Source organism: Mizuhopecten yessoensis, unplaced genomic scaffold (genome assembly GCF_002113885.1).
Source record: "Mizuhopecten yessoensis strain PY_sf001 unplaced genomic scaffold, ASM211388v2 scaffold11117, whole genome shotgun sequence".
Taxonomy (NCBI): domain Eukaryota; kingdom Metazoa; phylum Mollusca; class Bivalvia; order Pectinida; family Pectinidae; genus Mizuhopecten; species Mizuhopecten yessoensis.
The window spans coordinates 72,440-90,287 of NW_018408888.1; the positions used below are offsets into that span (position 1 = coordinate 72,440).

Sequence of the window (17,848 nt, forward strand, 5' to 3'; positions counted from 1 at the left end):
TTTCAATAAATATGATAAATACTTACGAGTGTCTTTATTTTATGTTTTAATGTGCCCAGTTAGCTGTATACATATGAATTTGGGACTATCAAGAATGATCCCAATTCCTGAAGCACCTGCAGTTAACAGAAAATAAGCCATAGAAGCTTCGGACAATATCCTGCTGGTCTCGAATTAGCGAACAAAGAGTGAATGACACGGTGAAGTGGCATAATAAAGTTTCTATAGAGAAATATTGCCATTTACATGTTATACTGAGGCAGTGTGTATGCCAGTGGCTTAATACACTCAAAAGGGTCGTTTTTTCGTATTTCTTTATTCAAAATGTAGCGATTGAACAAAATAAAATCAATACGAAATCCAGTCCTCAAACAGATTAGTAAAAGGACGACTGTATACGTGTGTGACGAGGACTTAGGCTGTATCTCAGGTACTGGCCTAAAAGACGACTGTATACGTGTGTGACGAGGATTTAGGCTGTATCTCAGGTACTGGCCTAAAGGACGACTGTATACGTGTGTGACGAGGACTTAGGCTGTATCACAGGTACTGGCCTAAAGGACGACTGTATACGTGTGTGACGAGGACTTAGGCTGTATCTCAGGTACTGGCATAAAGGACGACTGTATTCGTGTGTGACGAGGACTTAGGCTGTATTTCAGGTACTGGCCTAAAGGACGACTGTATACGTGTGTGACGAGGACTTAGGCTGTATCACAGGTACTGGCCTAAAGGTTTACTGAAACAATGACATTGACCTTTCAACTTGAAAAGGTGTCCACACGTTTTTGGTCTGAAAACATCATCTATTTATTTACTGCTAGTACAAGTGAACTTGACCTTTGACCTTCAAACCGTAAAAGCCATCTAAAGCAAGAACTTTCTGTAAAGAAGCACTGTATGAAGTTTGGATTTGACTTGGTGCCAAATATAAATTTGGCTTTTGAAAAGAAATGGATACTAATAATGACGTTGACTTGTTTCACTTTCGAACTTGAAATGAATCTCAAGTCAGCACTTTTGGTAAATAAATACGTATGAAGTTATGAATGTTATCAGCCCATAAAACTCATATTACCGCATGGAAATAACTTTCTAAATTTTATTTCAGTAACCTTAAACTTGAAAAGCAATCTCAAACAACAGTATTAAGCAAGAGAGAACTGCAGATGTAGTTTGGATTTGATTGTCTCACGGTCACTCAATTATTATTTTAAAAAAAGAAATCTTTTCAAAGTAAAAGTGACCTTGACCTTTGACCCTCGGATTCTAAATAAATAATTCCAAGCGGAACCTTTATAGTAGAAGCACTGTTTGGGATTTGAGTAAATTTTTTGACTGTAACAATTTTATACTCGTTTATACTTTTTATTAGAATAAAAACGAGTAATATAAGTAGAGAATATTTTTCTTAATTGAATTAAACATGTTACCGTAGAGTTTTAATTAGTTGGCTGGTATAAACTTTAATAAATAAGCTAACCTTTTACATTTATTTATGTTTTCCTGAAATTATTCCCTCTATTCCCCGTTACGGTTGTATTTCATGTTTGCCGTGATTCAAGGGAGATAACAATCATAGATATGACTATCCTGAGATAAGAGTTTCTTCCCTTGTGTAATGCTGCTTAAATTGTTCTTACAAATAAAATGAAATTTAAGCTTGTTGTTTTTCAAGTTTAAACATTAACAACAATAACTGTATTTTACCTCCAAGTAAATTTCAGTGATATGGGTAATAGAAAACTCAAAACTACAAAACAGCATAAGATGATAATTTTTTGAATTGAAAACAACACAAAAATGTTGAAGTAAAAGTTTTTTTTCGGAATCTAAGTTACGTTTATCCCCCAACCCTTTAAGATGTAATTAACACGAATGGTAATTTGAATAAAATTATATTTTACATTTTGTTAACCTTTTGCTTTACAATAAAAGTTGCGTGCTCTTTAGCTGACGGTATGCCACTCAATACAATTGAATGAATAAATAGATACATGTAAATACAAAAATCGTTAGTAGCTTAGAGTGATACAATTCCGAATTCAAATGACATGTCTGACTCACAAATCTTCATCTTCAGAAATGTAATAATGCCTCTTGGGATATAAATACATATTTTTAACATTATTGCGAATCAGAATATTTCGTAAGTCAGATTTACATAAGGAATATTTGATTTGTTTCACTACCGTTTTGAGGTGAGAGTCGTATTTCGCCTGGTAGATCACGAACTTTGACGCCTTGTCAACGCTGTTTACGTTACGTTTCCTCTGTACCACTGTACCACACGTTAACTCGATATGTTGATCCAAGTTCTCTACACCTTTGGGACATGTCAAATGACAAGACTGAAGACTCTGTTATATAGCGGACAATACAAACAGACTAGTTTGATCTTTTGATATCCATCGAAAATATAGCGCGGTTGCATAACCGTAAAATTGACGAGCTTTGAAGTCGGAGGGTTGCCACTCTATAATTTCAAAGGACATATCTTTGCGTTGCAAATCGATTATCTAGTTTTCATCAACCGTAATCCATTCAAGAGACAGCAAAATAGGGAGACAGCGTATATCTACAACGATCCGTGTCAGTGTTCAACATCATGGCCAAGTATTCGGTGACATTTAATCAGATTCGTGCGTAATTGGTACACTACATTAGAACGTCCCTTTTCCTGAGGGCAGTTTGAGTTAATGTCCAATTGTACTCTATGAGAATGTTTACGATATTGTTTTATCTAGGTCGTCTGTCAGCCTGGACTTGTCCCGTACTACAGATGAGACATCAAGAACACTTTAGGCACACCACGCGAACATATTTTTTAAGACGCTGCAATATTTTACTCTGTTCCAAATTTTCTGAAGATGTTTTTTTCATGACATGTCTCCAACAACTGTTTTTGAATGGCTTAATGAAGTAGTAAACGCAGTCTCAGTTTCAGGTGTGAAATAGTTTACCAATCGCTAGGTTGATACGATACCCCTCCTTTGAAGAAAACAGAGGCGCTATACCCGAACTGTAAACCCGATCAGTTTTAACGGTGTATGACCGCACGATTCGATTTCTTTAATCTTTGCCCATAATATTCATACTATAGATACACTGCTTCAATTTCTACAATATCGACTGGGCCTATCTTTCGTTTGTTTGTTGTTTGTGTTGTGTTGTTTTTGATTTTTTTTAACGCATTAGTTTGTTTCATTATGTTATAAATATGACATTATCATGATGAATCATATCAATCACTGACAAACATAGATGTAGTATTACACTTATGCTTGACAAATGAGTTTACCGTAAGACTTTAACTTTCCTCCTTGTAGTGGCTTCACTGATCGCGACTGCGATCGGCTATCATGGATACGACGAGGAAGCCATATTTCTAGAGGAAAATCTACCAACTTGCGTATTAAAAAAAGAAACTGGTAAAATTTATAAAATTGCCTTTTATAAATCATCGTAATGGGTATTGCATCATCTTTGCACTGAAAGCCAGTTTTACTTAACTATTAAGAAGAATGTTAGACATTTTCTGTCAATTTTAAAGAGTGCTTTTTGTATATATCAACTTTAGTTCGTAGAAAAGTAATTACAGAAGGAAGTGTTAATGTTATCTCTCGTGACCGTAACATTTGTTACTAGGAACGTCAGCACTGGTGACAATAGCTAAATAAAGCCGTTTAACACATTGAACCATGTGATTTTGGTGTATTAAGGTTCAAGAGAAACATCGATTGCATGCGAGTATTTCCTCCTGATGTTGGGTTTTTTGTTTGTTTTTTCATCTTCTAACAGTTAATTCTTTTGGGATGTAAACGAATTCCTAGTGCAAATTCTGCTCCCTTCTGAATTCTCCATATCCATATGTATGAATGGCATCTTTTGTACCTCACACTTGAATTTAATACGTGGGCCTCCCTTGTAGTACTGCCTACCGCTTCACATTCCTTATCGTCAACCAAACTGCCAGTTTTCACCTGTAGGAAGCCGATTTTAGGTCACCAATGTCTTCTGTGGATAACCACTTATGTTTGAACTCTTTTAAAAATCGGAATGACACAATACTTCCTGAAGAAAGCAGTGTTCACATCAGTGAGGATTAACCTCATTCGATATTCTTATCCATTTATATCACAAAACTCTTTTATGTTTTATTAAGTCACAATTTCGGAAATGATTGTTTTATATACCCGATATTCTGGCCTCTCTTATATAATTGAAGCATTCACGTTGTAAATCAATATATATAGATATACTCATAGAGATAGCCCAAGTGAGAGTTAATAAAAGAAGCAAATCTTTAGAAGGATAAACTAATATTTATTAAAATCTTGCTTGATAACGGTTTTCAAACATTCTACAATAAATGAATAGTTAACTCTCGTATGTGGACGGATTTATATTTCCAATACTACGACATATTGACAACCTACCTGTGATATAAGCATGAATGTTTGAAACAAATCGTATATGTTAACTTCAAATAATGGCGTCACTACACTGATTATGATGTCAAATAAATACATCAGCAAAATATAAGTAGCATATAACAATGAAATATGAAATATCCGTGCTATACATAAACAGGATGATCCTGTGGCTACACCATATAGTGGGAAAACACACCAGTCGGTAGTAGCGGTGATGGGTCTGATGTTTTGTTCTCTCTGTACTGTGAGAGGTATATTATTGATTAGACCTGGGTCCATGTCCATACAGCCGTTCTCATGCTCATATTCTTTGCTCAAGCCCATTTTTCTGTTGAAAAAATAAACTAAAACAATTGATGTTTTGTCATTGATTTGAAGGAATACTGACGAGACATTAGAAGAATACCCCTTTTCATTGTTTTTTTCTTGTAGATTTGACCGTGTCACAGGAATTCAACCGAGTAGCTAGAAAGTGAGTTTGAGCATAGGGCTCATGCTTGAGTGCTAGCATTAGAACGGTTCCATGAATATGGTCTCTGATGTGTCGTTCAATATACTATGATGATAAGTTGGTGCATGTTTCAGTTGTGATTTGTATAACTGTGTAGCATTTTTGAAGTGCGACCTTGAATATATGATTTTTTACTGTCCATTTGTACTGTGGACTTATGCAGATTATATTAAGTTTCTTACTGCACGTATCATAATACGTGTTGGGTAACAAAGGTTAAATGTTCTACTGTTATATGTTACAACATTGTCCGTTGAAGGTTGACGCAGGGTACTTTTCAGAGAAAAAGAAGAAGCTGCAAGGTCAAGTTACTTTCGTATTTTTCTATTCATGCAGCCATAACTACGAACATTTGATGTACCGTAAAGAGCAGCTATGGCGTTTGATAAGGTAACACTACCTCCAAAGCCACATCCTCCACATTAATGATGAGACGAAATGTATTACTCAAAGTGTGCTACTATATCGATGGGAATTTTCAATTCATCATAATATCTGCTATTATAAAGTCAAACACTCGTGCCAAATTCAAGAATGACATCAAAACTCACCTCTTCACGTCTGCAGTTTAGGCTCTTTGCAAAGACGTCATGTAAATACCACCCTTTCTTTATTCATTTATGTGCATATTGCGATAAGTATCTGCTTGCTTAATGTATAAAGGTGATTGTAGGCCTTTTGTTTTGTTTCACAATTATAACTAATACTGTTATCCATATGTGATAAACCACTTTAGAGTAATTGTACAAATTATATAGGACGCTTTATAAATGTTGTATATTATTATTATTATTATTATGATATCAGATTCAGTTCAAGAAATCAACCTGTATATAAGTAGAACCATTAAATAATATCTGTATGCGTCATTAAAAGAATAAAACAAAATTTCAATAATTGTCGATTATTTTTCCCAGACATTCCTGGGGTTATTTTCAGAACAGTTTGTACATATCAATGGTTCAGTGTCCTCTTTGGATAAGAAAAAGGAAGTAGACTTCCAAAACATGGTCCTGCGATAAAGTTGACCTTATATTAAGAAATCCCAATGTGTGTATGGAGATATACGGGTATCACTGTCATACACACTTGATATGCTTCAATTTTATATCTTGAGCGACTCTCTGTAATGATCAAAATAGTCACTGAAGGAGTGAACCATTGACTAAACGACCGAGACAATGTCGCACTTCTTTCACAGCGAGACGACATGAACTGTCCACTTAGTTGCCGCAGTAACAAACCAACATTCGGCATAAAATTGTCGTTAACATAGAACGGGAATATTCTTTATCCATTCCTATTATTATTGTTGCATCCAGTATTCGTAATTATGACTGAAAAGATTGATAGTACAAACTTCATTGCACATGATCGTATAAGATGTGACAGTGTGGAATATGCCATTCGCTTTACGTGTACGTGTCATTATTTTATGTAGGCGTCTGGTGTAGGTTGTAAGTGGCCATCGTTTTTTTCTGCAGTCTGTATAACAAAGTTATATTAAACGGCCTGGTCGGGGAAAAAATGTCATATTTGCTAAAATGGCATACACATGTTTAAAATACCTTCTTATGAAATATACTGATTCAAATTTTGCTGAAATTCACTCCCTAAGAGTAAAAATTAACAACAACATATAGGTAGGAATTCTACACTTGCATCATACTTGACCCTTGAGTTGAGTCCGACATGGCTGATAGACGGCGTGCTATTGTTGTTATCTTCACTGCCTCACTTTCGATACAACNTTTTTTTTTTTCCCCCCCCCCCCCCCCGACCAGCCCCTTTAAGGAATAACAATAAAAAGTCATGTGCAAATAAATAACAAGATTTTCCTTAACCTGACTCATAGTTATTGGTGTTGTGTTCATACACTTGTTCTATTGTGGCGAGTCCTTGACCTCTAAACCTTCGTTGACATGGATACGCTATCACTCATTTTAAAGCAGCAACTATCTACATCGATGTCCGGAACGTAATCATAAGTTGTCTGTGTAACGACTCCATTCTTGTTAGATGGTTTGAACCAATGATGATCTAACATTATGTTCTTAGCTATTTTATTTATTTCCGTAGCCCTCCTAAAATAGAATATTCAAGCATTACACCGGATATTGCTGAATTAATTTGCATCGTTGTTTTTTTAGTATATTTTTAGACCTCTATCACCACGATCCAGGTAGTTTCCAGATAATGAAGTTAGATTGTAAAAAGCTATTCGTTATCGTCTTCGTCGGAATATTCCTGTAGCTGCATGTTCCGCTCCCTGCGCGTCCTTCTGTTCCTCCGACTGTCCTGTATAGTGCTCGCTCTGGTATTCCCACCGTCGGCACCACCTTCATTTTTCGATCTACTACTGCGACTTGAACCTCTATCACTTTCCTCACCATTTTGCTGTTGCTCGGCGTCTACTCTACCTTTCCGACTGTTCCGGCTGCCGATGTCGCCCCTTGAGGTGTTTAGGTACTTTTCTATGGCGTCTGGTCCCATACGACATATTTCGATTGGTGGACTGACCAGCGGGTTGCCGTCTAGTGTGGATGAAGTGTACCTTATTCCCCAGTCTAAATGCTTCAGATTGCCGAAGGCTCGGGGCAGCTGTTTGAGGAGGTTATTGCCAATCCAGAGACAGCGGAGGTTAGTCATGTCACAAATCGTATCTGGAAGTGCTTCTAAGCGGTTATAGAAAAGCAACAATGTGTGCAGCTCAGTCAGACGGCTTATTTCAGCGGGAAGCACGTGTAGTTTGTTATCACAAAGGTCAAGGAACTCCAGTCCCTCCATCTCACAAAGCTGCATCGGGAAATCCTCAAGTTCGTTGTTTGCTAAATGCAAACTCCTTAACTTTGTGAGTTTACTGAAACCTTCTGGTAACCAACTAAATTGATTATTGCTAAGAGCCAGCCTTTCTAATTGGATTAGTTTCGTAATTTCGATCGGTATTTCATCTAACTCGTTGGTGTCCAACACTAATACTTTCAAATTGACGAGTTTGCAGATTGCACGTGGAACGAACATTAGTCTAAATGTGAGGCACGATTGCCGCTCCGGGCTGAGATCAAGAACTTCGAGCTCACGGATGTGAAACAATGCCGGGGGAATACTGGATAAATCTCGTCCTCTCATCTTTAACTTTTTTAATCCATAAAACAACGGATCTTCCGTTTCTATTCGCATGCGTAGTTCCCTTACATCGGAGAGTGATCTAGGTGTGTAGATGTGCGCCATGTTTGAAGAACACCTGCTATGAGGACTGTTACTGTCGTTGTAGGCGGCTTAGCTTTGGAGCGGTATGCTTAGGCCCAGGCACCTAAACATACAGAAAATGAAAGTCAGTAACTATCCCCTAGGTCATATTTCATAAGCCAGAGTTTATAAGTGCTTGTTGAATAGGCCGTTTCGATTTTGGTATTGATATAGAGAGCAGTTATATATAACATAACGTTTACTCCTAAATGCCGCTGGCGCACTCAAGGTTGCACTTGAACTTTCCGCGAGCGTCGTGAACTTCCGGTTTCTTTAATATTCTTAACAGGCCGACAACTTTGCCCTTCAATAAAATGATACAGTCTGTCGAAAATCTGTTTCGTTTTGAGGCTAACTCCAAATTGTAATACTATCCACGTTACCTGCAAGTCATGACGTCACTGTCGCACGGAATCACCCAAAGTGAGGCTTTTGTTCTGTAAAAAGAAAACAATCAAGGTTAATAAAGATATTAGATATTTATGGTGTGGCTTTGTTGTTTTAAAGGTCTAATGTGTTTCTGTCATTCTATCACACATTTAACAATAAAAATCACGAGTTGACAGGCTACTTTATCAAATAAATCTTATTTAAAAACGCGTTTCTTAATTCAAAAGGTGCTTTCAAAAGTGATCGAATATAAAAGATAAACAGAGACAGACTTGAATCGTGCGAGTATCATACACCTGGGCTGATATAATAATATAATGTGTATAGAGGTTCTGGCATTAGGTGTATTGTGAAAGTCATGAAGTACGTTTGGTTAATTTGACAGGTCCAACGTTAAATCGATTGCCGTGTAGCCGGGGAATGACGTAACTGATAATAAATGTGTGCAATTTAAATTCAATAAAACTGTCATATATATCTCCCTCAAGAATGGCAGCTGTGCTGCAGCTATGTGGCTTTAAAGTCTAATTATTACATAACGATACGGGGTCGCCATTAAACGTCTCCCGTTAAGACGTGTGTGTCAACCTATATTCAGTTGTCATTAGATGTGGAGAGATTCGTACCCTTTCGGAATTGATTTGTATATTCGACCTCGTAAAATTGGTTTTCGAAAATCAACTTCGTCAGTAATGCTTTTTACTCCTCTTTGGTTTGGGATCTTTTCCTCTGCATTGAAAATATTGAAATATACCTGATACGATAGTAACAATTCGATAACATTAGACGGTACTAGCTCTGCATGACCTTCATTACACAGCGCATGTTTATGTTTCAATCCCACCCGAAACGGACGTAAACCTTTCCTTTGATTTCATTTCGTCGAGTCGACCAAGAAGCCATTCTTTGCTCAACCCATTATTTTATTTTGTGCAAATAAATTTAACGGAATAATCGCTTAAGTAAATATTGTCCATACGCGTTCAATTACACACAGTATGACGAATAGACAAGAGATATGCGATATGGAGCGAAGTAGTACAGTGGATTCCCGGGTAGACAGACAATCATATATAAAAACTAGGGGCGGGATGGGCTCTCTACTGTGTCGGGTATATCATCGTATTTACGTGTTATTTTTAATCGTACCTAATGAACCTATGTCACACAAGCACTGGCTTTCACCTCAGATTCCAATTTCCTGTACCAATACCATTTATAACATGTGTACTCATTAAAGAAACACTCACTCGAACAGGAGTTTGCTTTTTATATTCTTATAGGAGGAAAAACCCACACACAAAGAGGTTTGCTTGATTTGTCGACATTAACACATTTTTTTTTGTACAAGAAGGGACAGTGGCACGTTATAGCCTTTGCCTTGAGGCTTTGATTAGCATGATATTGACGAGAGAGATTGTTCGATGTAACCTAGCGGCTGCCAGTACGGTTATACGGATGTTCAGTATTTATTTGGTCATAGTTAGCAAAAAACCTATCTCGAAAGTGAAATCATGATCAATACATCAACAACATAGTTCCAGTATAAAAAAACTGACAGCCCATAGTGTACCTACTGCATTAACTCCCAGTCAAGGCGAAGTCGAGGTGATGACAGTACCCACTAGCATGTCCCAATGAACGTCAATATGTAATAAAATGTAGATGAAAAGAACGACCCGGCTTTGATATCTGTAATCAACTTACATGAAAGGGGGAAGAATACTTTTTTATTTAGTACCACAGTTCTAGTTGCTCACGTTTACTGTATTAACTGGTACGATATGACAATGTCTGCCCGTTGCTTTGACAACCCCCATGTTGATTCGATTCAATAAATCACACTAATTGTACATATATCATAGCTACACTGATAGGGAATTGATGTAAAGAGCTTTACAACATGGTCAGCATATACCTTGGATGTCTCTAATATGGATGTTTAATTACCACAGTGAAAAATGAAAATAACTATTGTTTTCGTCTGGTCTTTATGTCATTAATTTATTCATTAATTTGATTCATCAAAATATTAATCAAGCTGTTCAATTTGATGAAATTAAAAGAAAACAGTTTCGGTTTCAGTGCCTTAACCACTGATTAACTGACCATATGTGCCGGTGATTTTCGTTAAAACCGTGATCTGCATGACATAAAAACCGAAGTAGAACTATATGCAGTACAAATTTACATACAAACCCGGATATGCGAAATACCTTGTAACTGTGAACACTCTACCAACATAGAATTACTATTGGCAGCATCTGTGTAGACGTGTTCGCTTAACACTTAATTTTCAGGCCTTTACCGATCTTAATTAGGCGGAGCAGATACCGGAAGTCACCATGTAAAAAAAAAAAAAGTAGTAATCACTGGAATGTGACTGCGTATACTTAGACACAGAGGGTATTCAGAACTAATATGGCTACCAGAACACATTTCTGTTATCCCTGTTTTACTGATATATTACGTCAAACGGAAATTATAATATGACAGGGATAACACAAAAATGTTTTGGTTTAGGAAGTTTTATAGTTCCAAAATTCTGATTTTGATCAAGACTAGATTTCCTGCACGTCAAAAAATCAAGTAAAAGATGTGTTTATAATAGGGAATCTCTTAACCTGAAACAAATAACGATTTTTAGGAGAACATCAATATAAAACAATGGTTGGTAAACTATGTTGAAATAAGAACGTTAAGTTATTTCGTTAAATACTGAACCTTCCAACGCTTTCGAACCAGATCAGTTCATTCACCACCTAACCTTTCGATTATTTTATACTGATTTGATTCCTGTAGGCTAGTAACATAATTATTTACCTAAAGCTGCGATAAAAAATCTGACATTATTATAAATATATGTCTCTGCCCTAAGCCTCGTTGTGATTGATGTTGTAGTAAGGTTTAACATCTGTCCCCCTGTCTGTACTGCACGGCTTTACCGACCGTACAATTAATGACGACAACTAGACTGGCTGTCAGGTATGGATTTTATCGATCTTGATGCCGTTATAAAATACAACATCGACTATTACGTCCGTTAGGACACACTGACATTTAAACAATTAATTAAATCGCATTGAATAAATTTTCCAACACCCGATAATATGACATTTCATTGCCTAACGGTGGAAGATACAGAACTTTGAAGAGTAATTATACACCCGATTGGAATAAACATGCAAATTAAGTAGTGAACCATTATATATATATAATTCGAAGGAATTGCTTTGTTCTTGAGAAAGATAACCTGACAAATGAATCATCAATATTGGACTTGTATAATAATCAAAGTATGCTTCTGAGAATTATGTTAATGCATATATTTTAGTGGTATGCTAACTTTAGCAGATTTTACGCTTTAAATATGATTGCTTATTGAAGTATCTGTATATAATTTTCCTATTTTGAGTGCGCCAATTCATCAATGCGCTAACCTATACAGTTTTATCGCACGCATGAGGAATATTACAAACATGACCAATATGAAACAGACATTTCTAAGGCTAAGTAATTATGACAAGGGAATTTGTATTATGACAAATTCACAATTCGATAATACGCTAAAATTTGAGCCCACTAAAATATGTACTTTGACAGTAAGTTTCTCACAGTACAGTACATAACGGTGGTTGGATAAACTCAAACTAATGGACATCCGAGAACTGTTCTCTGAATAAAACATTATATTAAGTATTAACTCATCAATGTGTTTCTGAGTAAGAAATCATAGAGAGTTCCCTAGGTTTTGTGTATAAATAAGACCCTTGAATCGACATCGTTATCTAAAATAGCTTTTGGTAACAACTTTCGACTTGTCCGCTATGTAAATCACCTTTTCGCATGCTTAACGTAAGGGTTTGATATGCCAGTCTTTTTCATCTAACACGACAACTATAGATTCATCAAAACGCTAGTAAAATACACAGAGAACGATATTGCACACATGATCTTAGTTTGGTTGACATTGAATGTGGTGGAAGGATGTTTCTACAGACTACTTGGATTTCAATGTCAACTAATTGTGCCAATCTGATTTTTTATTCTGACCAAGTTGAATTATATAAGGAATATCATATAAATGAGCTGAAATGATAATTCGTCCCTTTATTGTTACATTCATATATATTTATTTCCAAAACATTCAAGCTATCATAACGTAACCCAGAACCAACTCCGTGATAATCATCTATCTTTTTTTACCTCGTGTATGACAATATTAAACTTGATAACCTTCCTTTGAACTGTTCAAATCCACGAACGTTGATTGTTCTCTCTCCACAAATGACCTACCCAGCCTCCCAGTATTTAGTAGTGTGAAGTTTACACGTCACAGTTGAATCTCCTGTCCGTGCCCGACATAAACATAATGGTTTGGGGATATATCCGACCCATTTGTCAATGAACTGCTTAGACATGGTACTTCAATATCTTACGGTCGATAACAAGAGTGGGTTTCCAATCAAGATAATTCAGTGTCTGTTAGGAATAAAGCCTTCCTGACAACAAAGACTCCTTCATCACGTGTTAGATAACTGATGCTTGACATACCGTCATTGATTTGACGGAAGATCATGAAGGGTGCCACAAATGGTGCAAGGAACTACTTATTCCTACGGAGGACATGATTTCGCTTCCGATAAATTTATGTGAAGATTCAATTGTCTCCTCACTTTCCGGTTTCTTTTCTTTTCTTATTGACATTGTGATGGCTGATACTGTCCTTGTGTGTTGACACTGTGGTATTATGCATTCTGATAATTGTACCAAGTAATAAACTAAAATATACACTTTGGGTGATAAACTCTGACCTATGCACTCTGAATATACTATCATAAATGACCGTCTCGATTGGTGCATCCCGAATAAAGTCATATCCTGAATAACGAATCCCCAGTAACGAACTCTCTGTAACATAACTCTGCAATGGGCAATGTGCTTTGAATATTTTACGATTGATGTCCTTAATATAATACACCATCAGAGTTAAAACATACTAGACATTGATAGGCAACCAGGCATGTTATACGTGAATTAAAAATGATTGTAAAAATGAATATACGGTTCTACCATATATCTGAATCGTCAAAAGGAATATATCTAGTTATAACCACCCACTACTTATTTATCATAAACATATGCTAAGCAATACGCATGCTTCTTTGCTGACACGTCTAAATATAACATATTTATTACAGTGTTATTTCAATGATATTCAGTAAATTTCTGGAACTTACACTTAAACGGAAAACATAGACATGGACATATATATATTGTTAAGAGGAAAACAGGTTTTATTGAACATTGTTCTTTCTAATGCAATCTTTTTGTAATATCAGAGGTACACTCAATAGCCAATACTTACCAGTGAAATATGGTTCACTACCAAGAGATCCGTGAATTGTTATCACTAACAGACTGAACAAAGCTGTCACTTAAACTCTCCGCTTACTGCTTTATCTAGCACTGAATTTAGTTGTCAGGTGTTGCTACACAATAAATATTTAATGAAACTGTCGTTATAAGCAGGTATATCCTGACGAGACAAGGTAGGTCGAGTGTATTGGCATTTATAGTAGGATCTGTCTGATACGTACGGTACACATATGTAGCTACTGTCTACTCCGGGTGTCCTACCACCGATCCTATTAATCCAATAACTTTCAGAACAATCACACTTTCAGTACACATTGTGTATTACCGTACATTTAGTCCCGTGTAACTGCCTCATCAGAATATCTATAACTGTCGCCTCGCCTCAACCACCGGATTCGGTGTACAATATAACGATTATAACTGACTGTTATAACTATATGTAGCGTGCTGAAAATTGATTGATAGTGAAATTTGATTTCAATGGCGACCTTGTTGAATCCTATCCAAATGTTCGATGAACCACGAAATTGACGCGTCTATAAGTAACATGTGTAGATCCGAAGGCGGCTTATCGCGTTCGTCTGCCATTAACGTGCTGTCAGTACAGGCTTTCACGCCAGAGTGAGGCATTGATTGGTATTCCACCCCTAACGATATGGGACAAACGCTAACCCAATACACAATACATTTGTCAATACACAACCTGACGTGTGGACATGCATAACTCCTATCTCAACCGGAATCCTGTTGTTTATAATATTCATGAGTTTCACAACACATATAGGTAAGCTCCTAAACTTTGCTATTTACTAGATGTTTACTCTGAATGCTAAAGTTTTATTGGTTAACTATTTAACATTATCTTTCTTGTCGAGTTGAGTTCAAAATTAATTAATTTGAAAATAAGCTATTTAACTTCATTTAATAAAGTGTCGAGACAAGTTAAGGCCATTTACATTCATTCATGTGATGACACCTTCCATTTACGGTATAAGTACACTGTTTGATTCCACCCGTTACTCAAATCAAGCCCTTTAAACGGCAGACTGTTTGAGGAGATAGTTGGTTTGCGATCAACCTTTTATGAGACATTTAGACAGATCGACCTGAGTTTGATTTGCAATTAACCTTTAATGTGACATTTAAATAGAGTTTGACGAGTTTGGTTTGTAATCAACATTTTGTGAGACATTTAGCTTGGTTTGTTTGGTAGATTTATTCCAGTGAATGTATGCTCCTCCTAAGATAAAAATAAACATATCATATCTCCTCCTAATTTAATGAACAAACACTCAAAGTGAGTAATGAACAACCTGATTCTATTACTAGAGTCTATTCCTGAATTTATCGAAAACATAGCTTTTAAAACCTCTGTTCCATTTTGAAATATGATATGTAAAAGTATATACTTTAAGAATATTGATCACACGAAAATAAAGATTTTTTCATCAAATCTTACCTCCTAGTTTTTTTTTAAATCTTCCCTATCTAAAGTTTGTTCTGTATAAAAATTAAATGCAAACTATATAAATAGAAATTCTAAAATAATTTGTTTACAATAAAACGATTGTAGATATGCATCAGGCCACCACGTCGATCTCTAAATCCGTTATAAACAACACTATTTATTATACACTTGTTCTTCGCGGCTTTTATTCTTATGCAAAGTCATTCCTACGATAGGGCTGCGACCATCCTACTCCACGGACGGGGTTAATCGTTCATGACCTGTAATGATCCCAAATTAACATTGTCAACAGCTTAACTAGTACAGGGACGTGTATTGTAAACTGTTGTAAAGTTATGTAATGATTTGATATATCAGTAACGCACAGGTAGGTCCGGAATCATAGTACAGTAGAGAACGTGTCGTAATACCCTGTAACACGCAGTTAGCTCATGCAAACACAAAAACCTATACGGTACTTAGATGACGTCATTCAGTAAATCTAATGTATTTAGCATTATATATATGGAATTCGGGGTTATTTATTTTCACACTGATTTATACTATATATTTATGTCGAACCACTGATGACGAAGCCCGTGCTTTGAACTCGTGATATCAGGCACCTTATTCCCTAACCGAGATATGTGTAATTCTGACCATTACACTCATCGTATCCTCCTCGAAAAGGAGATGTTGATGTTGTCATGGCAAACAGACCAATACACTTGGCATTGTCGTAGTTGGAAATTGTCTATTGATGATATAACTACCTGAATCGCGATGTGTGAGCATATCAGACACAGAACTAGCTGAAGTTCATTTGTTAGACCTTCGGACCAACATACACTTTTTTACATTATGTTTATTATTTGATTGAGGAACTTAAAAGCACAATTTTCGAAGGAAGGAAATGTATGACATTTGCCCTGTCCGGGCCTCGAATTACTATCTACGGCGCCAGATCCTGTTCTAGCCGACAATATATATGTTAATACAATGTGGTTAGACTTTTTACTAATTGTGTTGTTGAACAAAATAGAGAAAAAAGATAAGTCCATAATATATATGTTTTAACTATTTTCCTTGTGTTTATGTTATGTAATTATGAAAGTTAACAGTTGAAGCACGAAATTTTATATTAAACTATTACGACTAGATCAAACCAGCATTGGCCATTACGACTTGTGGATCCTCATTTTACACAAACAAAAAAATGATTTGAACACGCCACTGTGTATTTGTACATGTTGTTTAAACATCGTAGTGTTTGTAGATATGCAATATTAGAGGCTGTTATGCTAATTAGATCTCGAAAATGTAGGTAATTTCCCGTATTTAGGAATATTTATAAAAGTAATTAAATGTACAAAGCAAACAAGACGAGGGTGTGTTATATGCTATGTTAATATGATTTATGATGCAGACTAAAACCCCCACATCAACACATACCATTAGGGCAGTGTCGACACAAAAGCGCATAATCAAATTCAAATTGAAATTCGAACTTTTTTATTAACTGACAGTAAGCTCTTCAGCTGATTAGTTTACAAATGACATCTACATGCATTGACAGACTGCATCCATGTAGTAGAGAACGGACAAAATCAAGGTAGGTACAATTTATCATTACATCATAGCCTTTAAAAAGGACTCCGTTTGGCATATGCATTTTTACCTGCGTTAACCAGTATTCACTCATATTATCATTTGGGTATGAGCAATTGGAAATGTACCAATTCAAAATAAATCATAACATTACATGCTCATTTTTTTTAATTTTTTTTCAGTACAAATATGTTATTCCCCCGGCCATTTTTTTCATAAATGCTCATTTTTTTTAAATTTTTTTTCAGTACAAATATTTTATTCCCCCAGCCATTTTTTCATAAATATGTATATACATATACTGCTTCGAAGCAGATATATATATACATATATAAATATTTTGATAAGGGATGCCAGGGTTGGGGAGCCCTGGAGTCAACCCCTGAACAATATGGTGTCCTCATGCAGGAGGGTTCTCATTCAACATCCATCAGTCAAACTATAAAAAACAAAATATTTGCAAATAGAGTACAGGACAAGAACACAAAACATACTTCTTTCACACCCTAACAAATTCCATACACAACATAATATTACAAACAAGGATAAACATATAGCACGTATACACAAAAAACATAATACACATACAAATACACCAACATATATACTCATACACACATACATATATACATGAAACAGACAGACAGACAGACAGACAGACAGACCAAACAGACACACACACAGACAGACAGACAGACAGACACACAGACAGACAGTACATACATACATGTATACATTGAGACAGACTTACATACATTGAATCAGATGCATCCTTGCTCATTTCTTGACAAATAAAATATTTTTATAAAAGTCGAAAAGAACATGCCT

The 17,848-nt window shown here is 35.9% G+C and overlaps 1 protein-coding gene across 2 annotated transcripts; it reads right to left on the reverse strand.

Annotated features, from left to right (window-relative positions):
• Positions 1 to 6,998: 6,998 nt before the first annotated feature.
• LOC110466124 (malignant fibrous histiocytoma-amplified sequence 1 homolog) lies at positions 6,999 to 14,773 on the reverse strand. Of its 2 annotated transcripts, XM_021522453.1 has the most exons (3): positions 13,955 to 14,773; positions 8,580 to 8,633; positions 6,999 to 8,260 (listed from the first exon to the last, which is right to left on the reverse strand). In XM_021522453.1, the coding sequence occupies exon 3, from the start codon at positions 8,176 to 8,178 to the stop codon at positions 7,165 to 7,167; it is 1,014 nt and encodes a 337-aa protein (XP_021378128.1). In that variant the 5' UTR covers positions 8,179 to 8,260; positions 8,580 to 8,633; positions 13,955 to 14,773; the 3' UTR covers positions 6,999 to 7,164. The 2 variants fall into 2 exon arrangements, with proteins under 2 accessions (XP_021378128.1, XP_021378129.1); XM_021522454.1 differs by having other exon boundaries at positions 6,999 to 8,633.
• Positions 14,774 to 17,848: the final 3,075 nt, after the last annotated feature.